Here is a 26,949-nt window from a genome sequence, read left to right as displayed (position 1 = left end):
TACAATTTTGAACATCTTTAACAACAAAATACTTGGATCACAGAATATATTATCCTGATATATTCTCTGCATGGATCTTCCACAAATAATACACAATAAATAACTTTTTATTAAGTTCACGTCTTAAATCAATTATTTATCAAATACACTATATATCAATAATATTTAATCAATAACTCAACATATTCCCGATGCAATGTCATATATTTAAAATTGTCACTGATTGTCAGTGTCTGACTGACAATATATGCTGACAATATTATATTCGGCTGAGTGCGTTGTAAGACAAAGATAGATTTGGAAAATATTACCACGGCGTAGTGTTCATTTTTTTCAAATCCTGAAAAAACCAATAAATATTTTTGAAAAATTTAAACGCAGAATGAAAGAATAAATTATTACCGAGGGCCGAAAGTCCCTTAGAATAAATAAAAAGTTTATTTTGAATGATATATTTTAAATTAAAAATCACACTAAATTTTCTCTTAGTTTTTCACCCCTTTAACTTATTAAAATAAACATTATAGAAGTTCTCAGGTACTTTCGGCCCTCGCTAATAACGCAATCTTTCATTCTGCGTTTAAATTTTTCAAAAATACTTATTAGTTTTCTCAGGATTCGAAAAAAATGAATCCCCATTTGAATAGCATTGCAGCCGAAAATAAGTACCGATCCTCTTAATTGGAAAAAAGTTGTACAGTCAGCCAAGACTGTACAATACTGTACTGTGAAAAACTAAGGGAAAATTTATTTTGATTTTTAATTTCAAATATCTCATTCAAAATAAACGTTTTATTTATTCTAAGGGACTTTCGGCCCTCGGCAATAATTTAGTCTTTCATTCTACGTTTAAATTTTTCAAAAATATTTATTGGTTTTTTCAGGATTCGAAAAAAATGAACACAATGCCGTGGTAATATTTTCCAAATCTGTCTTTGTCCTACAACGCACTCAGCCGAATATAATATTGTCAGCATATATTGTCACTCACACACTGACAATCAGTGACAATTTTAAATATTTGACATTGCATCGGGAATATTTTGAGAAATTGAATAAATATTATTGATATATAGTGTATTTGATAAATAATTGATTAAAGACGTGAACTTAATAAAAAGTTATTTATTGTGTATTATTTGTGGAAGATCCAAGCAGAGAATACATCAGATATATCCTGTGATCCAAGTATTTTGTTGTTAGAGATGTTCAAAATTGTAAGCGTTCCATAATAACAATATATTATTAAAAAATCACTTTAGCACTTTTAGCACTGAATACATAAGTAGTGAAAAAATTATCACATTTATTAACTGAATTAATAATTTGCAATTATACAAATAACAGTTATCCAAGAACATTCAAAGGCCATCTCTTTAAAGTTAATGACATGTCAAGTAGAATGACATTCTAGTAATGTTTACATATCCATACCAGTGTGAATTTTACTACACGTAATTTGCCGTGTAAAGACAGAAAAAGTAGGGATAGCCGTAAAATATTTGCGAATTATGTACCGATGGCCTTAAAGCATACGAAATAATGTCGGAAATTTACTCCACGCAACAGCAAATCACAGAAAGTGGCTACTGCTCCGATCATGGGTTACATTATAAAATTTGATATTATCAAATAAATAGAATGGCAAATGTAAGTTTTGCTTTAAAATTTTGGTACAGAATTACAGCTACATTTGAAGTAGCTTAATAAATTCTTAATATTATTAGTGATTAATAAATAAATAAACAATTTACAAACAAATATAATTAATAATATCAATAATAATCAATCAATAATTAACTGTGTGAATGAGGTTAGCTTTGTATGTTGTAAAAATTAATGGCAAAATAAAATACACTTACCATAAAATTTCAAACTCCAATATAAAATTAGTTGTGAAAACAGCTGTTTGTGTAATATAAAAAACTTCAAAATGCAAAAACTGGACAAAAAACAGCAAAAAATTCAACAGACTGACAGCCACAAAAGTAAACAAACCAGAAACGTCAAAAATTGTACTTAAAATTTGAAAACATCCCCAAGCGTCTTTTTTTGTACCTATCTCTTTTTGATTTACTGAGTCTAGAGCGTTCTAAAAATAACGTGTTTTTACTTAATAACAGGCGGTAGCTGGTTTGTCTTTAGTTTCATGCATGGAAGAGAATGATGCTAGATAAAAAGTATGTGTTTTATCTCGCCAGGTATTAATGACGCACGGGTAAAGAATCGTGGACTCAACTGTATTTACCATGAGAATGATTGGTTGCATATGCTTACATTAATGGCGTCAATTTCCTGAAAACGTTTGCTATTATTGGCTGTCAATTGTCAAAAGTCAATTTGTAAAAGTAGAGTGGGGGTCCAAGTGGTTGAATTGTGTTGTGGATTTTTTCCAAAATTTTGTTTTTCTTATATTCAATGTTTTACTTATAAAATAGAAAAATGTTAGTCCTTTTTGAAACTCCTGCTGGTTACGCTATATTCAAGGTAATTTAAAGTTTAACATAAAATTACCTTTTTACGGTCCTAACCTCACTTTTCCCATGCTTTCAGCTTTTAGATGAGAAGAAACTCAAGGAAACCGATAATTTATACCATGCCTTTGAAACGCCTGAAAATGCTGGAAGAGTGTAAGTTTGCTTAATATGATTAATATTCTTTTATATCCGACGTGTAACATCAGTCTTTGAAAATCTTGCTGTGACCTTATTCACTGCCCTGAATAATAATTATTATTACTTAAAATATTGAATTAAAAACAGCCAGTAAGTTTTAAAAGTAAATTGCCAGTTGCTGAAATCTACAGTCACAGTCACTGAATAGTTTACACCTTCATTTTTATATTGTAATACATACTGTAAAATCCCAGTGTCCTATGGATTTACTTAAATGTCAAATTGCTTGTCAAAAATTTCCAGTGTATTGAAAAATAAAATAAAAAGCTATTAAATGCCTATAGGCATTTGAATGACTCTCCAAAACCAAGAGCAATTGCGAAACTCAATTTTATTCAAAAAAACTTCTTTCTATAATTTCCATTTTGTAAAATAGATTTATATTATAGGTCATTTACTCAGGGTTTTGGCTCCACATTTTAACCCCTTAATGTATGCGCTGGTGAGCCTTACTGGCAATTTTGTATACACTCGACTCTGATATGCTTGTAATTTTACTCTTTCAATTTTTCAAGCAGTTGTGAAGCTGGATAAACTTCACATTTTCACTTAAAAAAAAATCGATCATTTTTTGACTGAAACTTCAAAATTAATGTGTACATTAAGGGGTTAAAGAGCCGCATGGATTGACATGGAATTTGGCATACACATAGCTAACATGGCAAAGAAAAAAAGATCTTTTTTCACTATTGAGGAGATTGATGGACTCAACATTAAACACCTTGAACATCATTCGGACTATTACTAGTACCTATAAATATAGAATGGTAATAAATAAATTTAAAAAAAGTCACAACGACAAAGTTAATGTTGTTAAAAAGAAGATTTAATATTACCTAAGGTTGAGAAATACAAAACTATCGAGTGAATTACATAAAAAACAATTGAAGCGTTCGGACGAATAACGGTCTATGTTACAAATTATCAAAAATAGAGTTTTGGTATGAATAACGGTCTATGAAATGTGTAGATTCCACTAAATATTATAGTTTGTTAATATACCAACAGATGGGGCGAGTATACCAATATGGAGAGTGTGAAAATAAATTTTTAAGTTGGAACAACGGTCTATGCGACATCAACGTCAAGCGTGCTTCGACTGTACCGAACTAAATCGGTCTGTTTTGTGGTACCGTGCGAATGGTTACCTTTTGTTTACATTCTAGTATTGTTTTGGTTGTAGTGTGGTTGTAGTCTATGTAGTTTTATTACATTATGAACGAAAACGAGATAGAACAAACCAAGAATGTTCGGTTTTCACCTACTGATATTCGTAGACTAAATAAATCAAAAAGAAATACCAGGCAGATAAAACTAGAAATTTGGAAGGATGTCTCTAGAAAAAATCGCAGAGATTCGGGTCTGGCATACACAACAAGGAAGACAAAAATCTTAGTTCCTGCTAAGACGGGTATAAATAAGAAAAAAATCATACAAGCGAAAGTTTTATTTTCATAAAATTAAAAATTAAACTTTACTGTTTTTTTTTTCGTTTTACTTCGAAATGATTATTAAAATAATACTATTTTCCATTCGTCTCTATATAGATTTATTAATTTTATGTTATTTGTTGAAGGTAAACGTATGTCGCAAATCGAGTAAACAAATTTAATTTTATATCACATGTTATATTAATACATATAAATGTAATAATTTGTGTTAATAAAATTATTTCAAAAACAATTTTTAATTTTATTTGTGGAATAACGGTCTATGTTACATTTTCAGTCACAAACTTTCAAGAAATAAGCAACATGTTCAAACTCACCTTTTCTCGAAAATGTAAACTTGTAACATAGACCGTTATTCGTCCGAACGCTTCAATTAATATTTTTAATATATCGCACCTTTGGGGAAACAATGGTACAAGTGCATGTTTTTCACAAATTGAGTTATCAACACTATGATATTACTAGTCGCCTTTGTCTGGGAACCCAAAAGTCAGAATTGCAACTCTTCCTTTATTGAACTGAAATATTATATTATTTTTTATAAATATAAAACCAAATAAACTTTATTGATAAATAAATAAAATTTATAAAACCAAATCTACAATAAATGCAAATAAAGCAATAAACACAACAAATACACTAATTTCACTGTCACTGGAAATGTAAACGTCAAAATTCATAGTAAACAAGGTATCAAAGACATGCCGTATTGTTTATACTTGTTTAACCTATCGTGATTTCTATGGACAAGCAGCTTAATTTTGCAAGACTAGTTTCTGTGAGCAAAAAGAGACGCTAGTATACAAAGTAATTTGTGAATAATTTCATGCATGGGCAAAGATAGACTGGTTATATGTCATTGTTTAGTGCAATCAACATAACCTACCATAACAGTGTTACCATATTTTTGAAGATATTCTTCTTTGAAATATTAAATCTGAAACTTTAAAAGAAATAACAAAACAGATTTCAAATCCCTTAACATACATAATAAATTCATGTCTTAATTTAGGAATTTTTCCAGACATATTAAAAATTGGAACTATTAAACCACTATTCAAATCTGGCGAAGAAACATATTGTCAAAATTATAGGCCTATAACCCTAATCTCAAATATAGGCAAAATATTCGAAAAAATAATTAAAATAAGACTCACACATTTTTTAAAAAAATTTGATATACTATCTGAATGTCAATATGGGTTTCAAGAGGGAAAATCAACCGAAGATGCAATCTGTGCTCTAACAGCTAACATCTACAAAGCTCTTGATAATGCAAAACCATCTCTTTGTATATTTGTAGATTTAGCAAAGGCATTTGATACAGTTTCACATAAAATACTGCTAAATAAACTTCAAAAATATGGTATAAGAGGACTTGCATATAACATCTGTTACGCGATTGACTCTACTATTTTATTTATTTATATCTTTAGGCACTAAGTTTAATTTAAATAAAGGAAGACTTACTTATATTATTTTATTTACATCACTTATTTATTTTAATAATTACAAATAACACCAACTAACACATCTAATTTATTTACAACTCAAATTTATGATTTAATTAACTAAACATAATAACTTCGATAACTAATATATATATTTCATTAAATCCGACTCGAATACAATAATTATATCACGCGTCGCGGCTCGTTCATTGACTGACTGGCCTGTGCTCGAATTCCTGTTCTTAAATACTCTGACAGAGGTCGCCTCGAATCGCCGTGGAAGGTCTGGCCTTTACTCGTAAGCCCGGGAAGCATCGAGAATAATTAGGCCGGGTCGTGAGGCGTCACATTGCCCCCTCCTTAAAAGATGGTTCCTCCTGGAACCTTGTCGGGACTGGAACTGGATGCTGGTATCTGCAACTGGACCCTCTTTTACAACTCCCAGTTGTATAAAAGTGACAGGGGACGGTCTTCTCTCCGCACCAGTAACTATGCGGATTGCAACAGACTAGAACCTGGACCTCAGTGTCTTGGAAAATTTCTTCTACCATATTTCGGATAATTTTCCAGTCTAATTGGCTGCATTCTAACTTTGGCATGGCTAACTTTTGCATGTCGGACTCCAACACGTGCTCTCTCAATTGAATTAATGCATCCCATACATCTTGGTAGGTAGGTTGGTCACGGACAGTGTCTTTTGTTACCAGATAGAATAGGTAACGTGATGCATCTTGGAGTTTCAATGCTTTGCCAGGAGCTGGCAGTTGGCATTGAAGTTCTGCAACTCGACCAAACTTCCTTCGGAAGGCAGATGCCAACCCTCGTGCGTCTTTGATACTGGCCGGGATGGTATGGGCCAGCAAATAGTCATCGGGAAGTGCGAGAAGATCTCGCTTTTCTTCAGTGGTAACACCATGTCTTGCTTTACCGGTACCTCCGTAGGCACCCATGAACTCTTCAAAGGTAAGGTCAGGTATTCCTCGAATTTGGTTGACTTCCACTTCTTCATCTACGTCGTGGTCTCCCTCGTACGGCGCCAACCGTTTATGGTGGACTATCATCGGCTTTCCCCTAGGAATCTTGCTTATTCGGTAGATAACGTCATTGATTTTCTTGACAATGAGGTACGGACCTTCCCAGAACTGCTGCAACTTGGGAGAACAACCTGTTCGCTTCTTTGGATTATAAAGCCAGACTTTATCGTGCTCCTTGAAACATCCCTTCTCGGCTTGGGTATCGTATCGTTTCTACATTCGGTCGCTAGCGATCTGAAGATTAGAACGGACCAACTCATGTATATCGTCCATTCTTCTTCGTAATTCATTCACGTAATCCTCACCAGCAACATCTTCTCCAGGTCGACATCCAAACTCTAGATCACAGGGTAGACACATCTCACGTCCAAATAGGACTTTTGTTGGTGTTTGCCCCGTTGATTCATTAACAGCAGATCTATAGGCCATTGCGAAGAACGGAAGGTACTGGTCCCAGTCTCGTTATTGATTGGACACCATCTTTGTCAAATACTTGCCGACTGTCCTATTCATATGCTCCACCATTCCATCCGATTGCGGGTGATAGGCCGTGGTTCTTGTCTTCTTCATGCCTAGTTTATCACAGATTCCTTGAAATAGATCGCTCTCAAAGTTCCTTCCCTGGTCACTATGGATCTCCAGAGGTACTCCAAATCGGCTGATGCAGTCTTTGATTAACACATCTGCAATAGTGGCGGCCTTCTGGTCTGGAATTGCGTAGATCTCCACCCACTTCGTGAAGTAATCCATTACCACCAACATGTATTTGCATCCATTGTCACTTTCTGGAAATGGCCCGGCAATATCCAAAGCTATTCTTTCAAACGGACTTCCAACATTGTACGGTCTCATAGGAGCCTTTCTTTTCCGGTAGGGCCCGTTACTTGTAGCACAGGTAGTACATTTCTTACACCAGTCCTTCACATCGTCGGAACTATTCATCCAATAAAATCGTTCCCGAATTCTCTGAAGGGTCTTCTTTACACCAAAATGCCCTCCTGATGGACTGTCGTGTAACTGACGAAGTACTTCGGCTACTCTGCTCTTTGGAATCACCAACTGTGTTCTCCTCACTGAACCATCATCATTTTCTATTACTCGTTTAAGCAAGCTGTCTTCCAAGACAAACGAGTCCCACTGGGCCCAATATGTCTTAACTACTGAGCTTAGGCTTGATATTTCTTGCCAAGATCAGGGTTGCCAATTTAGTAGATTTTCTACTAGATTTAGTAGAATTTCTTGTGATTTAGTGGGAAAATTTTAAATCTAGTAGATTTTAGAATCTGGTAGAAAATTTAGTAGGTTTTGGTTGAAATTAAAGGAATCTTTTATTTTGACAAATGACAATGACATTAAATATTTATTTTTGTAAAAAATTATAATAACATCTAAAATGTGCTAAAATTCTATTTGTTACCTGTAATATAGATAAAAAGTAAAATAAGATTATGGAAAAGAGTAAAACGTTGAATTTAATTAGTATTTTGTCATTTAAAGAACAACATAACCCATAATACTAATCCTACAATATCCAAGTACATTTAGAAATACTCTATTTTAGGAGTTGGTAAATACTTTTGCATATTATGGGTATATAAAAATGGGCAATTTATGGAAAATGTATTGTTAGGGAATATCCAGTTCTCAACTACCTAATGACTATGACACCATTGCAGAATCTTCAGACAGCAGTTGAACTGCTGTTTAATCAATCATAAATTGCTTTAATTATTATTGAAAGGTTTCGTATTTTAAGAGATTTTTCATATTAATATGTGAAATGAGATGCAATGCAAGATACCTTCTGTTAAAATAATATCAGCTTTACAGATATTGCAGTTGCTTAGAGAAAACATTGAAATACTGGCAACTGAGCCTGCGGTTATTTAATCGAACAAGCTGTGGCAGTACATTTATACATTTTTAACCAGGAGAAAATCTAGTGCAACTTTTTATGCAGTGTGTGCGTTTGTTTTAAAATGTTGCCATTTAAGGCAAATACAGTGTAAAACCTCGGTTAACCAAAACATCGTTTAACCGAAATGGCTCAGTTTCAATAATTTTGTCAATAAAAAGTAAATTAAACAAAAAGCAACACAATTAAGAAAAATGAACATGTTATGAGTGTTTTTTAAAGAAATCTTCTATTTTCTTTTGTGTTTCCCTTTGACAATGTTTTGTAGCTATATCTCTCCAATACTATGTAATTTGATAAAAGAAGAGTACAAAAAACAATGTCATTTTTAACTGAAATTCTTGTTATCCAAAACAGCCTACCCTCAATTATTTCGGTTAACGGAGGTTTTACTGTAAATGGCTAATGTTGATAATATGTTATTTTTCTTGAACTGCAGTTTGTTAATAAATTTATAAATACATACATGATATTGTTGTTTGATTTGAAATGATATTAAGTATCATAAGTATGTTATATCACATTCAGTTAAAAGAACTTCCACAACTAGCAAAAATGTATGAATAAACAAATTCTTTTAAACGACAAAAAAATAATAGTAAAGGAATTGCCTTTGGGATGTTTTTTTAAAGCACATTTAAATAAACAAATGCTGATGGCATGCAAATGAAAGTGTAATACTTTTGGTTCAAAACTTTATAGATTCTAATATATAAAGTATTATAATTTACAAAATAAATACTTAAACCTTTGTTTTATTGTATTAACCTGTTTATATTGTTAATGCCATTTATGTTATATATCTGTTGAATTGAACTCCTACTCCTACTTTTGAATTCAGAATTTTAACAAATCACTAAACTTTTCCACAATGTCTCGTCTCAAGCATGATATTTGTGGATTCAAATTAATTTACATTGCATCTTAAATACCTTAGATTGCATCACAACCAAAGGATAACATGGAATAAACACCTTCAAATGAAATGCAGGCAGTTGGATCTCAAGTTCAGACAAATGTACTAGCTCCTTGGTAGGACATCCAAATTGTCATTAAATAACAAATTACTACTATACAAAGCCATGTTGAAATCGATTAGGATGTATGGTATCCATCTCTGGTGGGATTGCGCTAAATTAACACACATCACAATCATACAGCGATTTCAATCAAAAGTCCTTAGATCAATTACTGGCGCACCCTGGTATGTCAGTACTCTCACAATGATTTGAATATTCCCTTTGTAAGAGATCAAATACAGCGACCAACTATGAAAGTCGAACAAGAAATCAAGACAACGAACTGATCAAACATATCTACCAATAATCAGAAGACTCAAGCGAACGTGGCTACAAGATTTAATACAACAGTGAAATAAACCTATAAGACGAAGCATCATTGGATTTTCCTCCTTCCTTGCTTAAAACTTTTAAGAAATTGATTTTAAATAAAAGTTAATAAGGAGAAAAAAATATATACAAATGTTATTTTAATTCCGATATACCTACCTTTAAAGAAAGACATCAAGCATACCCTTGTGGGTTTAGAAAGGAAATCGAAAATATTTTAAGTTAAAAATGAACTTTGTACAAAATATATATCTACTATTTAATATTTGTTTGCCTAGAACTTATAGTTGTCTTTTACATGTTTATATATGTAGAACTTTCCTTTCAGTTAAATACAACTTATTTTTACCTACTTATTCTTAGAGAGGATATTTTTGTGATATGTGCAATCAGATGAAATTGCCAATGCTTGCAGCATTTTGTCAGTTGGGAGTTATTGCGAGTTAGAAATGAACTTTAATGCACTATTTTTACTGGGAATAAGCTATAATTTTACATTAAACTAAGTTTACAATTCGAAACGATAAACTAACTTAATTTTGAAGTAAAATTTTGGATAGTAAACTGTGTTAAGCACAAGAAATTGACTTTAAAAAAATTAAATGTATTGTTTAAAAAAGGGTAGTTCTTAAACAATGGTATTAGCATTGTTAGACAAGTGTGTAGATAAACAATGGTATTAGTTAAATCAATCTTGTATTCACTACTTTCTCCTGGAGAGGATATATTTTTCTATATACTAAGTATTTAACATTTTTTTAAATTATTTTTTAGAAGTTTCAGTTATGTTGTTTATGTAAATATAAAAAAAATCATTATATTTTAAATAAAAATGGTTTTTGTTGTTTTTAACCTATAACAAAATATCCTGTCATCTGTCATTTCTTCTTCTTTTTTGGCTGTCATCTGTTATTTCTTCTTGTTTTTGGACTGCCATCTGTCATTTTTTTCTTCTTTTTTGGCTGTCAAGAGTCATTTTGTGAGGAATAATTTAGTAGAATTTTGGTAGATTTTATCCTCGATCTAGTAGAATTTAGTAGCTTTTATATATAAATCTAGTAGAAAACGACGTTCGGTCGTTGGCAACCCTGGCCAAGATGGTCGACGATTCATTTGCATTGGAGTAGGAAGCAAGATGGCCGCCGCCGATAAAGTTCGCGGTTTAGATATCCTAAAGAAACTCTGTAAAGGTTGTAGCAAAAATGTAAAATCTGGTGTGTGTTGTGCTAAATGTAATTCAGTTTATCACTCCAGTTGCGCAGAGAGAGCAAAAACGTGCTGCAGTGAAAATATTACTGAAAATTTTCATGCTGAAAAAGGTGATGTCAACCTAACCTCAACTTCAATAGAAGAATATTCTTTAAAAGAAGAAAATAAATTATTAAGAGCAACAATACAAGATAAAAACACTATAATAGTAGACAAGGAAGTCTTAATAAAACTTTTGAATGAGAAAATAGTATCTCTAGAAGAAAAAATGAATCAGTTACAAAAAGATAAACAGATGGACAAAAAACAGCCCAAGGGTAATAAAAACAATAGTCTTGTTGTACCACAGCAATCTACCTTGATTTTAACAAAACAACAAGAGGCTTCAGCAGACAAACATGGACAACTTCAAGGAAACTCTACGAAAATTAATGAGAATGTCATACAAGGTCAGTCAAAAATAAATGAACAAGTTGTTAGTTTAGAAATTATGAAGACACAAACTCAGCTAATAATGAATGATGTGTTAAACATTAATAACGACGAGACAATAAAACCTGATGATTCAAGACTAACTGTTAAGTCTTCACATGAAAATCTTGTAAAACAAACTCAAATTAATAATACAGCGAATCAAAATGCTCCATCATCGTCAAGTAAAAATCAACATATGGATGGTTGGGAAACTCAAAGAAAAAGGGGTTTCTTAAAAAATAAACGACCAGCACCCATTCAAGGCAAAAGAAATGGAACTTCCAATCTTAAAATTGCCCCCAGTGTGTCTAGTTATAGTTGGATTTTCTTGTCAGGTCTCACTGACGATTCAACAGCAAAGGATGTGCAATCATACATGCTAGAAAATGGGGTTCAAAATAGTGTCATAGAAAAGTTACGCACAAAGAAAAAGTTCATTAGCTCTTTTAAAATTGGAGTAACACAAGAGAGCGTGCCCACAGTCCTAACTCCTGATTTTTGGCCAGTCTGTCTTTATGTTAGTGAATTTTTAAACCTGAAGAATCTAGCACCTCAATAGATAGGTTAAATAATCAACTTGAAAAAATTGCTTCTGACCAGGTGTGTATAGTGCACCAAAACCTTCAATCTATAGGAACAAGTCATGATGCTCTTCAAGAATTTCTAAACGATGAAAAAAATGTTCTTGCTATGTGTGTGAGCGAACATTGGAAAACCATCGATCAATTGTCCGCATATAATTTGGTGGGATATTCACTGGCATCAGCATTTTGCAGGCAAAATGGATATGGAGGCACAGCAATTTTTTTAAGGAATGGTATAGAGTATGTACATAGAAGTGACATAACCATATTTGGCGATGAAGAATGTTTTGAGTGTTCTGCCGTAGAACTCTCATTTTATAAAAAAAAGGTCATAATCATATGTATATACAGAACAAGCACAAAACCTGTTCATGACTTTTTAGTAAAACTTGAGTCAGTTCTAAATATACTACTGAATGAGCAATGCACATGTTTTATTGCTGGAGATTTTAATTTAGATATAATGAATGTTAAGGACAGTAATGCTAAAGATTTCAGTGAATTGTTGCAGTCTTTTAATTTTGCTCCTTCTATTTTAGAATATACACGGGTAAGTAGGACTTCTCAAAGTTGTATTGACAATATTTACACTAATATAAACGTTTTTGATGCAGAGGTGGTAGGCACTCATATGTCTGACCATACTGCCCAGAAGGTGTCCTTTACTTTGCAAATAAGTGGAAAACTCAAAAAAGTTAAAAAAAGAATTTTTTCAATTACAAATAAAAATAACTTCAAGTCTATGCTTTTTAGTCAAAAATGGGACTCAGTGTTTTTTACCCCTGAATCACTGGTAAATGAGCAATGGGATGCTTTTGTCAGTATTGTTGGGTCTACCTTTGATTATTGCTTTCCTATAGTCTCAGTTCAGCAAAAATGTACGGCAAAAAAAATGCTAAAACCTAATCAGCAGGTTGCTGCATGTAAGAATGAGCTAGACATCCTTCTAGTGCTTAGTAGGTCTGACAGGGTCTATAGTGAGGCTTACAAAACAAAGAAGCAGGAATACAATCGTCTCCTGAGCGATGCAAGAAGTGCTCATTATGAAGAGCGTATAAATAACAGTGAAAGCAAATCAAAATGCGTTTGGCAGATTGTTAGGGAAATTAATGGTACAGTTACAGAATATGTCGATCAAACTTCGAATATTAGTGGTAAGCCTGAGGATATTTGTAATAACTTTAACAAATTTGTACTTCATGCAGGTCCTAATTTAATAAAAACTCAACCTCAAGCCACTTTTTCATGCAGTATTCCATATAACACCAAATCTTTTTTTCTTATACCAGTAACTATTTCTGAAATTCTTAATATCATCTCAAAGCTAAAAAATAAAAAAAGTGCAGGTTATGATGGGATCTCGGCGAATCTGTTGAAACATTGTGCAGAAGAGATTGCAGAACCATTGTGCCACATTATTAATAACTCTTTTAAGTATGGTATTTTCCCTAACCAACTAAAGTTAGCTCTAGTGAAACCTTTACATAAAAAGGGAGATAAAACCAAATTGGAAAATTATAGACCCATCAGTTTACTACCGACATTTTCAAAAATTTTCGAAATAGCAATGTGCACAAGACTTATAGCCTTTTTCAATGATGACCACCTAATTGCTGAATCACAACATGGATATCTCAAGGGAAGGTCTGTTGAAACAGCTACATACGAATTCGTGGATAAGATTTTGAATGGATGGGAGAACGGGGAGATTTCCTTGGGAATGTTCCTGGACTTATCAAAAGCGTTTGACAGCATAGATCATCATATTTTGATCAACAAACTAGAAAGATATGGAATTCGTGGCCCTGCTCGGGACTGGATAAGAGATTACCTCACTGACAGACGACAAAAAGTTATTATAACTCGAGAAGGACAACAGTTTTCTTCAGAAGAAGGGAATTTACAACTTGGTATTGCTCAGGGCAGTGTCATGGGACCACTTCTTTTTGTTTTCTACATTAACAATCTTGGTAGCGAAATACTGAGCAGTGAGTCTCACCTTGTAAATTTTGCAGATGATGCAAACTTATTAACATTAGCATCAACGTTTGAGGATCTTCTGAGTATTTCTTCAGATCACTTAAAAACAGCTCAGAATTGGTTCTTAAAAAATAAATTGGTTTTAAATACTGAGAAGACTAACTGTGTTTGTTTTCACACAAAGCAAAATAATGAGATAATTCCAGAGGAGATTGAGTTGGATGATCAAACTGTTGAATTATCAACAAATACAAAATTCTTGGGTATTTACATAGATCAACATCTAAATTGGTCAGAGCATCTGTGTGTTGTTCGCAAGAGAATCAACATGGCATGTTATTCATTACGAGTAATGTCTAAGTATTTGAATTTACAACACCTTAAGACAGTTTATTTTGCAAACATCTACTCAGTGCTCAGATATGGTATTATTTTCTGGGGAGGAGGAACTGATGTTGATAGAGTATTCATTGCTCAGAAGAGAGCAATAAGAACAATGCTCAAGATAAAAGCTCGAAGGACCTGTAGGGGAAAATTTAAGGAGTTAAGATTATTAACTGTGGCAGGGCTTTATATATATGAGTGTTTACTGTTCCTGTTCAAGAATAGGGATAGGTTTACACATTCTGAGCCAAAACACAGCATACCCACTAGGTATGTAGGGCTCAATTTTCCTATACATAGGCTAGTCGCAACAGAGAGAGGACCTACATATTCGTGTATAAAATTTTTTAACAAATTGCCTGTTAGAATTAAATTGCAACAGAATTTTAATATATTTAGAACTGAAATAAAAAGCATTTTATTGGATTTAGAACCATATTCTGTGTATGAGTTTTTAATTCACACATTTTAACTTTTAACTCATAGTATTTGTAATTGTAATTTTGTATGTATATTAGACACTTATTATTCAATTGTGACAATTTGCTGTAAGTGTGTTGTTTACAATTTTTTTTAATAAAAGATATTTTGAATTTGAATTTGAATTTGAATTCGATTTTCTTCTTTCCATTTTCGAATCTTCTGTAAAACTGGATCTTTTTCTTGTTCTTCCTTGATCTTGGTAGGCGTCCACTCGTCGTTGACCACAGTTGTTCTTAGTACTGCTGCTTCCTTTGACTCTGTTTTGTTGCAATGGGAACATTCTGCTGGGCACGGTCTTCTAGATAGAGAATCAGCGTTCCTGTGGCTAACTCCGGCCCGATGCTCGATCTTGAAATCATATTCTTGAAGTCGTTCAATCCATCTGACTATCTGACCCTCTGGATTCTTAAACTGCATTAACTATTTAAGGGCGGCATGGTCGGTTCGGATTAGAAACTTCCTTCCGTAGAGGTATTGATAGAAGTGTTCCACTGATTTTACTACTGCTAGAAGTTCTCTTCTCGTGACGCAATAATTTCGTTCAGGTTTTGAAAGCACTTTACTAAAATATCCAAGGACTCGTTCCTGTCCTCCTTGGACCTGCGACAGCACTCCTCCAATTCCCACATTGCTTGCATCCGTATCTAGGATGAACTCTCCTTCTGGCAGTGGATACCCTAATATTGGCGCTGTAATTAAATGCCTCTTCAAAGTTTCAAAGGCCGTTTGGCAGTCTCCATCCCAGCAATAATCCCTGGCTTCCTCTGTAAGTCGCGTTAATGGCTTAGCGATATCTGCAAACTTCTTAATGAATCTCCGGTAGAAAGTACATAGTCCCAGAAAACTTCTCACTTGATGTTTATCAGTTGGTTCAGGCCATTCCTTAATGGAATCGATTTTTCCTTTGTCCACGGCCACTCCTTCTTTGCTGACTATATGGCCTAGATAATTGACTTTACTTTGAAATAGCTGGCATTTCTTGGGGTTTAACATTAACTGGGCAGCTTTAAGTTGATTAAAAACGTCTTCTAAATTCTTCAGGTGGTCTTCAAACGTCTCCCCCAAAACGATTATGTCGTCTAAATACACTAGGCACGTCTTCCAAGATAACCCTCTCAACACATTTTCCATAAGCCTCTCAAATGTCGCAGGAGCATTACAGAATCCGAACGGCATAACGTTGAATTCCCATAATCCAGATCCTGTCGTAAAGGCCGTCTTCTCCTTGTCCACTGGATCCATTTCTACCTGCCAATATCCAGACTTCAAGTCCAACGTAGAAAACAATTTACTTCCAGCCAGTGTGTCCAACGTGTCGTCGATCCGAGGCAGAGGATAACTATCTTTCTTGGTAACATTGTTCAACAAACGGTAGTCCACACAGAATCTCGTAGTTCCATCTTTCTTCTTGACCAGGACCACCGGAGAGACCCATGGGCTCGTAGAAGACTCTATCACCCCGTCTTTCTTCATTTCTTGAACAATCCTTTCAGCTTCCTCTCTCTTTGCCTGTGGTAATCGTCGAGCTGTTTGACGAATTGGCCTAGCGGTACCAGTGTCAATTTTATGTTTGACAACTGTCGTTCTTCCTGTCTTTCCTCCTTTCGGTACGAATATATCACGATATTGCCTAGGAAATTCCCTTAATTTTCTTTTTTCCATTTGATTTAGAGACTGGCCTGCAACTGCAACCATTTGGTCGAACTTGTCGTTGGAATTATCTGATGTTGTCGTCTGACGGATTATGGACGTCACGGGTACACAAGTTCCTACTTTTGTCTCCTTCTTGATGGTCACTGGGTAGTCATTGACATTAATCAATCTCACGGGAATTTCTTTAGCAGAAGTAACCAATTCCTTTCCAATTATGATTCCTCGGCCAACCTCCTCGTCGTGGTTCCATGGCTCCATCATAACAGGCGTTCCTTCTTCTACAGTTCCCTGTAGCCGCGCTACGATGATCGTTTCACTTCTTGCAGGCACAACTGTATCTTCTTTAATGGCTGCTAGCACAGTGCTGTCATCATGTGGATGAAGAAATACCTCCTCGTTGCCAACTTTAATAACCCTATTCCTAAAATCCAATTGAAATCCATGCAAATTCATTACGTCCATTCCTAATATAACATCTTCTTCGATGTCTGCAACTATGACAGTATGGACGAACTTTTCTGCTCCAATCCCTAATTGTATCTGGATTTCTCCATGGGTGTTGGCGTTTTCACCTGTGGCAGTCCGCAGTCGCAACCTCGTTGGTAAGAGTTTCTTACGGCTGTTTAAAACTGACGGTCGTATAATGGTCCTGGTCGCTCCGGTATTCACCAACAATGTATACTTTTTACCATTTATTTCTCCATCCACATATACACTATCTTCACGACATTTCAAAGAAGCTATTAGTATGAGAGGGTCTTTGGAAAAGTTGCGGGTCGAAGCTGCCCCCCTAAGGCCGACCCGTTCTAGTTTTCCTGCTGGTGAGTCTCTTGATTGTTATTGTACCTAGGGTACTTACATGAACTCCGTACGTGTCCCATTTCCCCACAGTTCCAGCACCTTATGGTCCTCGTTTTCTTGGATGCAATGTCTTTCATCATATTAACAAGCTGGTCAAGTTTGTCCTCATCCTGTTCCTCTTTCACAGTCCTCACTTTACTGTACCCACCAGAGGCCTGGGTAGCTGATTCGTATTCGAGAGTGGCAGATAAGACATCGACCAGCGTCTTGTGACGAGCTAATCGCAGTGTTCTTTGCATTTCATGATCACGCAGGCCATCAATAAATGTTTGAACAGCCAACTTTTCCATCATATCTTCGGGAGCTGTTAGATATACATATCGTACCAACCTGGCAATATCGACCTCGTATTCTTGAAGAGCTTCATCTTTCTTTTGTCTTCGATTTTTAAACTGCGACTGATAGACATGCTCTAAATGTTCGTGCCCGTATCGCATATTCAGTCTCTTCTTCAGCTGCTCGAAGTCATCTGTCTCCTCTACGGCTATGGTCTGGAGGACATCCAAAGCGTTGCCTCGAAGAGCAATAGTGAGGTTTACAGCTTTTTCTTTTTCGGACCATCCGTTCGCTCTGGCCGCAGATTCGAACTGTTTCATGTAGTTGTTCCATGATGACTTTCCGTCGAAATTTGGCACCTTAACACGAGCATGACCTACACTCCCTTCAACTATCGACCGTGGCTCCAATTTGTATTTGGTTTCATCATCTTTAATATCTGTTAAGATGGGTTCCACCACTTTGTCCACTTTTTCAGTTTCCTCCAGTTTCTTTTCTATTTCCTTGATCTTTTCTTCAAAAGTAGATTTTATGGACGATATCTTGTCGTCGAAATCCGAAGTGACCTTAGAGATGTTAGCAGAGATCTCGTTAGTCATTTTGCTTTCAAGGGATGAAATATCACCCGAAACTTTCTTCTCTAACGATGCAATGTCTGTCGAAACTTTCAAAACATCCGAGGAAACTTGGGAGATTTCACTAGAAACTTTGTTCTCTAACGACGTAATGTCTGTCGAAACTTTCAAAACATCCGAGGAAACTTGGGAGATTTCACTAGAAACTTTGCTCTCTAACGATGTAATGTCTGTCGAAACTTGGGAGATTTCACTAGAAACTTTGTTCTCTAACGATGTAATGTCTGTCGAAACTTTCAAAACATCCGAGGAAACTTGGGAGATTTCACTAGAAACTTTGCTCTCTAACGATGTTATTGACGAAATTAAAGCAGCATGCTTGTCTTCAAACACGTAAGTTTCTGGATCATGACCCTCTTCTTTTAGTGCGTTCTTCAGACGTTCAACTAGATCAGCCTTTTTGCCAGTAGAACTCAGCTCCCTTTCTTCCAATTCAAGTCTCAGGTCCGCAATTGTTAGCTTACACAAGGAAGGCATGAGCACACACTTTATTTATTACGATTTATATTAATTTATTTTTAAAGGTTCCACACTGTATTTAAACCGAAAATTTACGTTGATATTTATTTCAAGTATCCTCACTTCTGCACCATTTTGTTACGCGATTGACTCTACTATTTTATTTATTTATATCTTTAGGCACTAAGTTTAATTTAAATAAAGGAAGACTTACTTATATTATTTTATTTACATCACTTATTTATTTTAATAATTACAAATAACACCAACTAACACATCTAATTTATTTACAACTCAAATTTATGATTTAATTAACTAAACATAATAACTTCGATAACTAATATATACATTTCATTAAATCCGACTCGAATACAATAATTATATCACGCGTCGCGGCTCGTTCATTGACTGACTGGCCTGTGCTCGAATTCTTGTTCTTAAATACTCTGACAGCGGTCGCCTCGAATCGCCGTGGAAGGTCTGGCCTTTACTCGTAAGCCCGGGAAGCATCGAGAATAATTAGGCCGGGTCGTGAGGCGTCACACATCCTAGAAAGTTATCTGCTAAATAGACAACAACATGTTTCTATAGATGGAAAAATCAGTAAAGGAAGAATTATATCTTACGGAATACCACAGGGAACAGTCTTGGGACCAATTCTCTTCAATATTTATATCAATGATCTATTCAGACTGAATGTAACAGGTAAAATCATAAGTTTTGCAGATGACACAGCTATTTTCTATGATGCAAATACATGGAATAATTTAAAACAAAAAGCTGAAACAGATTTTGCTACAATTCAGAAATGGTTTCAGTTTAATAAACTTACCTTAAATATAGAAAAAACAAAATATATACCATTTACATCATATGTTAATAACCTCCCAAATCTTGGCTCATTAAAAATTGATGCAAAAAATGAAATTCCACATACATACGAGATTAAATATCTAAATAGGTATAATAATTGATAAACATTTACGATGGAACACCCAAGCAAATAATATAGTAAATAAATTAAGAGGACTCTTATCAAGATTTAAATTTTTAAAACAATTTTTAGGAATAACTCATTTGCGAATTCTTTATTATGCACTTATACAATCTCAACTCACATATGGCCTTTTAGGATGGGGTGGAATTAGTGTTGCCAGGTCCGATTTGTTTTTAATCGGTACACAAGCAAAAACAAATCGGGATTTAGGGTTGTAGATCGGAACAAATAAACAACAATAGCCCATTAGTAAAAATAAAAGTCTCTAGCATTAAAACTAAGCGAGTTACGTTCAAAATAAAGTTGGCTCCTTTTTTTGGTAAAAAAATCGTGAAAATCTCCCTCTATGTAGCACAGTAAATAAAATTAATTGTTACCGCTTTACCATTTACTTTATATGTGTATTATTTATACAATCTGTAAGGTTTATCGGTTCGGAGTGCTTAGTTTTGAAAAAAAATTGGTTTTATAGTAAAAAAGAATTTCCTAAAATATTGGAAAATGCATTTTTTTTTCAAAATAACTTAAAAAGTATTAGGGATACTAAAAGTCTCAAGGAGTAAAAAGTAGGTAGGTTTTGCTTTTATAAATATGATAGATTCATTTTGTTTTTCCGTTAAAAAGGAGTCAACTTGATTTTGCATAACTCGCTTAGTTTAGATGCTAGAAACTTTTTTAATACATAAAAATAAAGCTTTATTAAAAAAGTTTTAATTGGTTTTTCCCGAAAATTGCTTCATTTCTTGGTTATTTCACGTTGAAATATTTGACTTCGAATTTGACAAATAAAAACGTATTTTTCATGAGCTACTTTGCTTTTGCTGTGTCTATAGACTTTACGAGTTCACAATTTTTTTCATTTTTTTATATCATGCTACATTTTTGCTAAGAATATTTTTTTCTATCAAATACTTACTTTTTGAGTTATTTGTGAAAATCGCCTGAAAACGTGATCTTTTTGTCGAAAAATAAACATTTTCATTCGTAAATAACTCGAAAAGTATTAAGCAAGTTAAAATTCTATAGAAAAAATTGCTTAGAATTAGTCAATTTATCCATCTCCGGACTTATTTTAAACGTGCGGTTTTTCACCCCTAACTAGGGGTGACTGTCACCCCCCGAGTAAAAGCCACCAACGGCACAAGCCGTCCAAATTTTCATGCAATTCGGAGTTGATCCTGAAAATTACACGGTATCACCGTATTTCCCGTTCATTTACTGGACTACAAGGTGTTTCTATAATCTGTATTTAATCCTACATAATAATAATAATCAGACGAAATTACAAAAAAAATCGTAGATTAAGTAAATTATTTATTTTTTATTAAAATTATATTTTTCATTCGGTTTTGCCGCTTTAAGGAGTGCCTTGTTTTTATAACATAGTTATAAAATTCACTGCAAGTCCTTCTGAAATTGGTTTTCGTGGGTGAAAATCGGGACATTTAGTGTCCCGATCAGGTACAAATCGGTACGCGTCCCCAGACCCCTGACAATCGGGACGTCCCGCGCAAATCGGGACACCTGGTAACACTAGGTGGAATACACAATAATTACTTACATTCTATAAATATTATTCAGAAATGGCTAATTAGAATTATATACGGGAAAAATTTAAGATATTCTAGTGAGCTGTTATATAACGAAAGTCAATTTTTAAATGTACGTAAATTATTCTGTTATAAAGCCCTTATACATATACATGAAAAAAAGATAATATTAAATTTTAACAATCATGCCCACCAAACTAGATATATAAAACATAATACAATTCTACCAAAATGTAATAAATCCATCCTTCAAAGATATGTTGGTTACATAGGGCCCAAATTGTACAATTTGCTACCGGATAATTTAAAACAATTTAAAAATTATAAAAAACATAGATATAAATATGAAATTAAACAATGGATTGGGAACAAATCAACAAAATTCTGCGAAGAACTTATCAATGGACAATAATTGTAATAAATAAACTTCAATAAGAAATAAAAAATTATATCGAAAATAAAAATTGTATCTAAATAGATTTTTATTATTAACTGCGACATTTCTTGAATTATTGATGGCCACATTTATATCACAAATTATATTAAAATTATTATATTTTTATTTTTTCTTGATTAATGGAGTTTTTAGTATTTTTATAAATTTTCATATAACTGTATACATTTATACATTTGTTAAATATTTTTTGTGTTTGTTTATATTTGTAAATAATTAGTATATTATATTTTTAAGTCTCAGCACAAGGGGTGATACTTTTGTATGTATATTAGATTAGTAATATATATACAGGGTAGCTCAACTTCAGTGAGTTATTTATGTTAATTTAGGTAGTACTCATTATGCTTATTTTTTTTTGTAAATCTTTATTGTTATTCCTAAATAAACATCATTATTATTATATTATTTAGGCGCGATTCGTTGAGGGTAAAATTGTACATAAATCTGCGCGCCTGCGCACACAGACAGCATGTAGTTCCTTGCTAATCTTTCAAGATAGGTATTTATGTATCTGTATCCGTGCAAATAAGTCATTAAAAGAATATATTAGTGTTGTTAGTAAATGTATTATTTATTATAATTCTTGTGTTTTTGGATTTGTGTTTCTCTGTAGTAAAATAATTATTTTACACTACATAACATTTTTACACTACTTGTCGCCGTGTTGTGTAATTATATCCGAAACTTACATGTCAATTACAAGGACCTCGCTGGTGTAGTTGGTAGGGCGTTAGTTCCGTGATTGGAATGATGCGGGTTCAAATCCTGGGCGATTCATATTTTTTTTTATTTTTGGTTGTTTTAATAAAATTTTTTTGAAAGTGGTAGATAAGAAAGTTAGTTTAATTTTTAAATAAAATACAAATAACCTGTTAAGTATATTTACTTCGTTGAAATTACCTATATAATAGAAGAATATCTTCTTACGTGCGTACAAAGTACACACACATTCTTTTTTTTTATAATGTATAGGTATGTTTAAAATTTAAAGTCAGACTTTTACCAAATTATCTTTTTTGGTATAAGAAGCTACAATTTTTGAATGTATATAAAACAGCATTTGTAAATTATTTTTTTTTACATTAACACGTTGACAGACAGTGTGTCAAATGTATAAGCAAGTGTTGTGACACTATTTTGTATTTTGCAAAGTAGATTAGGGAAATTCTTGAATTTTTTGAGTTGGGTTTTTTAACATTTGTTGTAAACATGTGGACGATGACCATGGAGATTGTGTCACATTTAATATGTATCTGTAGATGTGTGACATTTTTTGTCACAACTTGTTACTTTAAAAATGACGTCTATAGACGTTGTGTCACATTACATCAATGGAAATTAGATGTCTATAGACGTTCTGTCCGTCAACGTGTTAACTAAACTAAGTAATATTGGTAATTTCTGAAAATCAAATATGATTTGTTTTCAGTGTGAAACTTAAACATTTTGAAAAATTTGGTGATACTACTGAGGCTCTAGCTGCTACCACAGCTGCTGTTGAAGGTAAACTTTCCAAGAGCCTAAAGAAGGTTTTAAAGAAGTATGTTGATAAGGATCTTCAAGAGCAACTATTAGTGGCTGATGCTAAGTTGGGATCTGCAATTAAGGATAAATTCAGTTTACAATGTCTTTCGAACAGTGCAGTCCAAGAGTTGATGAGATGTATACGTTCACAGTTAGACAGTTTACTGTCAGGTTTGCCAAAAAAAGAAATGACTGCTATGGCATTGGGTTTAGCCCATTCATTATCTAGGTATAAATTGAAATTTTCTCCAGATAAAGTAGATACTATGATTGTACAAGCAGTGTCTTTATTAGATGATTTAGACAAAGAATTAAACAACTATATTATGAGGTGTAGGGAGTGGTATGGTTGGCATTTTCCAGAACTTGGCAAGATAATAACTGATAACGTAGCTTTTGCAAAAACTGTTAAAATTATTGGTACTAGAGAAAATACAGCAACCTCAGATTTGTCAGATATTTTACCTGAAGAAGTAGAAGAAAAAGTTAAAGAAGCAGCAGAAATTTCAATGGGTACGGAAATTTCAGAGGAAGATATATTTAATATTCAAAATTTATGTGACCAGATCCTAGATTTATCAAATTATAGGGCCCAGCTCTATGATTATTTGAAAGCTAGAATGATGGCAATTGCACCTAATCTTACTGTTCTAGTAGGAGAATTGGTGGGAGCCCGACTTATATCCCATGCTGGTTCTCTTATTAATTTAGCCAAACATCCTGCTTCCACTGTACAGATTCTTGGAGCTGAGAAAGCTCTATTTAGAGCACTAAAAACTAAGAAAGATACTCCTAAATATGGTCTCATATACCATACACAGTTGGTAGGTCAGTCTAGTACTAAGAATAAGGGTAAGATGTCCAGAATGCTGGCTGCTAAAGCTTCTCTTGCTACTCGTGTAGATGCTCTTGGTGAAGATGGAACATTTACTTTGGGTAAGTCATTATTTTACAGATATTAAGTGGTGTGGATATTTAATCCGCAACTTTTACAAATTAGAGATTAGTATACAAAATTATTTTTAAATTCATGAAAAAACGTGGTGAATGGGATTTAGCCACAAATATCCTCTGTTGAGATTTTTGTAGATACCAATAGACTGAATACACACTTCAACTGCAAACGATCATTTCCTTCGGCATCTTATAGCTATTGATGTTGCAATTGAACATTTACATAATAACAGTGACTACATCTGGCATCTGGGCATTTCAAAGGATTTTTCCTACCCTGTGCTCAATGTCATTATTATAGTGATTATGCTTGTGATTAACAATTTGACAGAAAATATGCCTGTGACAATAAAAATGTATGTTGTATGATGTCCATGGATCTGCAATAGATAGTGCCTTTACTAAGCATTCAACTTTGAAATATATAATTTTAGAATTCGCACTAAGTTTGACAAAACCAAAAAACCTACTTTTTAATTGACTGGAAATATGGCCACCAAATTTCCATACATAGTTTAACAGAAACCAGTACAGACTTCTATCAAGGAATGGTACACATAATATGAATGCCAGACAACATGATTGCTAAAAGGCTAACAACCACAGGAACACCTTTAGAAATAAGAAGCAGATGTTGACCATGAATTAGCTGGTTGGATGGAATTGAATATGACTTACGGGGTATTAAAAATCAGAAGATGGCAACAGGTCGGCAGAAACCAAACATAATAAAAACGAATCTTAAAGCAGTATTCGAGCAATCCATAGAGGATTGTTGAACCAAAGATGGTGATGATAATCAAGAAATTGTCATTAACCCTTTCGCTGTGGATGAAGTGGAAAGGCATCATTCGCTTTTTAAGTCACAGGCGGATGACATCTTTTGACGCCATCGGCACAGGCACATAACTTACTTTAGTATATCGTCAGCCTCAAGTTAACGACGTCTTTCAAATCATCCTCAGCGAAAAGGTTAATGATAAACACAGCAATTTAAATAATTGTAAGAATTAGAATCCAGTTAAATTGTTAACCCCTTCGCTACCAGGCTTAAAGATGAATTGCACAGTATTACACCAGATTTAGTGAAAAATACAACTTTTTTAAAACACTGTTTTGTGTAGTCCGTTTGAAATTTTGGTGCCTTGGAGAACATTTATTATTTAAAAAAGTATTAATTTACCATAGACGCCACACTAAGGGACAACCCATATAAAAACAAAAATTATAAATAAATAAAAAATGTCTGCCTTTCATTACAACTGTTGACATTTTTGTTTTAACGAGTATTTTGGATGCGATTCCATATTTTTTGTGTTAGTTTTAAACCATACCAGATAATAAAATAACAACCTACGTAATACCAGATTCTCAACATAAAATAAATTTTGTATCCACATATTGATACACTGGTATGTGGGAGAGCTACCCTAATGAATCCACCGTTGGATACCTTGTAGTAAAGGGTTAAACAGAAAAAAAATCCAATAGGTGAAAATCAATTTTGAAGATGAAAGAAAATGGATTTCTGTCAAAGCATATGTAGGGGAGTGCAATTAGAACGAAAACATGCATTGTTTCGGAATAATTCAAACAAGCTATATTTTTCTAAAACTTTTTTTGTTAGTTTATATACATGTTAAAGTAAAAAGTTCTACTCGCAGATTTGGCCGCTAATTGTTTATTAATTGTTTAAACAATAACAATTGTTTTGTATTAATAATTTTAAAAATATCGTTAAATTCATCCTTTTACTTTGATCAAATATGTTTCTATTTTGTTTTTGGTTATGCTGAATCCGAATATGGCATTACAATTTGAAAATTCTTATACAGTATGTTTGTGTAGCTAGGAACCACATGGAAAACTTTTTTATTATCCATTTTACGAAAAAAAGTTATTCTTCATAAAATACTCTGGATAGTCAAAAATCTAAAACTCATCCACCAGATATCAAATTTTATTAATTTTATACGAGTTATGTCAAAAATATGAATTTCTTTAAAGAGTAAAGTACCTTTTTATTCCAGAATATCAAAAAATGCTATTATGAAAAGTTGTTTGAAATTAGAATAGTTATTATTTATGATATAAGTGTTAAAAGTACACATTTAAGGCACGCATGTGAAAGTTTGCAGAATGAGAGAAGCGAGTTCTGCAATTCACATGAGTGCCTTAAAAATGTACTTTTTAACACGCATATCATACAATATTTTTTCTACAAACGTAATTACAGGACAATATCTACAAAAACTTTTACTTGAACTTGACTGACATTCCATTTTTATATTTTTTTGACATTACATCAAAATTGCCTATACGGTCAATATGAACTGCAGTGCCATAAAATTTTTAAAGCACTAGTGCCTTAAAGTAGCATTTTTAACGCTCGTATGGAGTGCTAAAAATTGCATTTTTAACACGGTTGTAGAAAAACTATGTTTTAATATACAATAACATTATTCTAATCGAAAAAAAAAAATTTCAATTGTTTCTCAAATTACGGATACCCATCATGATTTTATTACAATTATTGTAACTATTTTGTTATCAATTTTACTAAAAAAAGTTATTCTTTATAAAAGGCTCTACCT

General features: G+C 33.3%; 1 protein-coding gene and 1 long non-coding RNA gene across 2 annotated transcripts in view; one reads left to right on the top strand and one right to left on the bottom strand.

Annotated features, from left to right (window-relative positions):
* The first annotated feature begins 2,318 nt into the window (after positions 1-2,318).
* LOC126889380 (nucleolar protein 58) overlaps positions 2,319-26,949 on the top strand; it is a 29,731-nt gene continuing 5,100 nt past the window's right edge. The window contains exons 1-3 of the mRNA XM_050657638.1: positions 2,319-2,487; positions 2,554-2,630; positions 23,307-24,337. Of these exons, the coding sequence (XP_050513595.1) occupies positions 2,443-2,487; positions 2,554-2,630; positions 23,307-24,337 (1,153 nt within the window). The 5' untranslated portion in view covers positions 2,319-2,442. The remainder of the gene's footprint in view (positions 2,488-2,553; positions 2,631-23,306; positions 24,338-26,949) is intronic.
* Positions 19,084-19,817, bottom strand: LOC126889389 (uncharacterized). Its single transcript, XR_007700012.1, has 2 exons — positions 19,706-19,817; positions 19,084-19,653 (listed from the first exon to the last, which is right to left on the bottom strand). It is a non-coding gene; the product is annotated as an uncharacterized LOC126889389 (long non-coding RNA).

Source organism: Diabrotica virgifera, chromosome 8, assembly GCF_917563875.1.
Source record: "Diabrotica virgifera virgifera chromosome 8, PGI_DIABVI_V3a".
In the NCBI taxonomy this organism is placed as follows: Eukaryota; Metazoa; Arthropoda; class Insecta; order Coleoptera; family Chrysomelidae; genus Diabrotica; species Diabrotica virgifera.
Note: the sequence above shows the minus strand (reverse complement) of the source record. Positions and strands in the feature narration are given on the sequence as shown.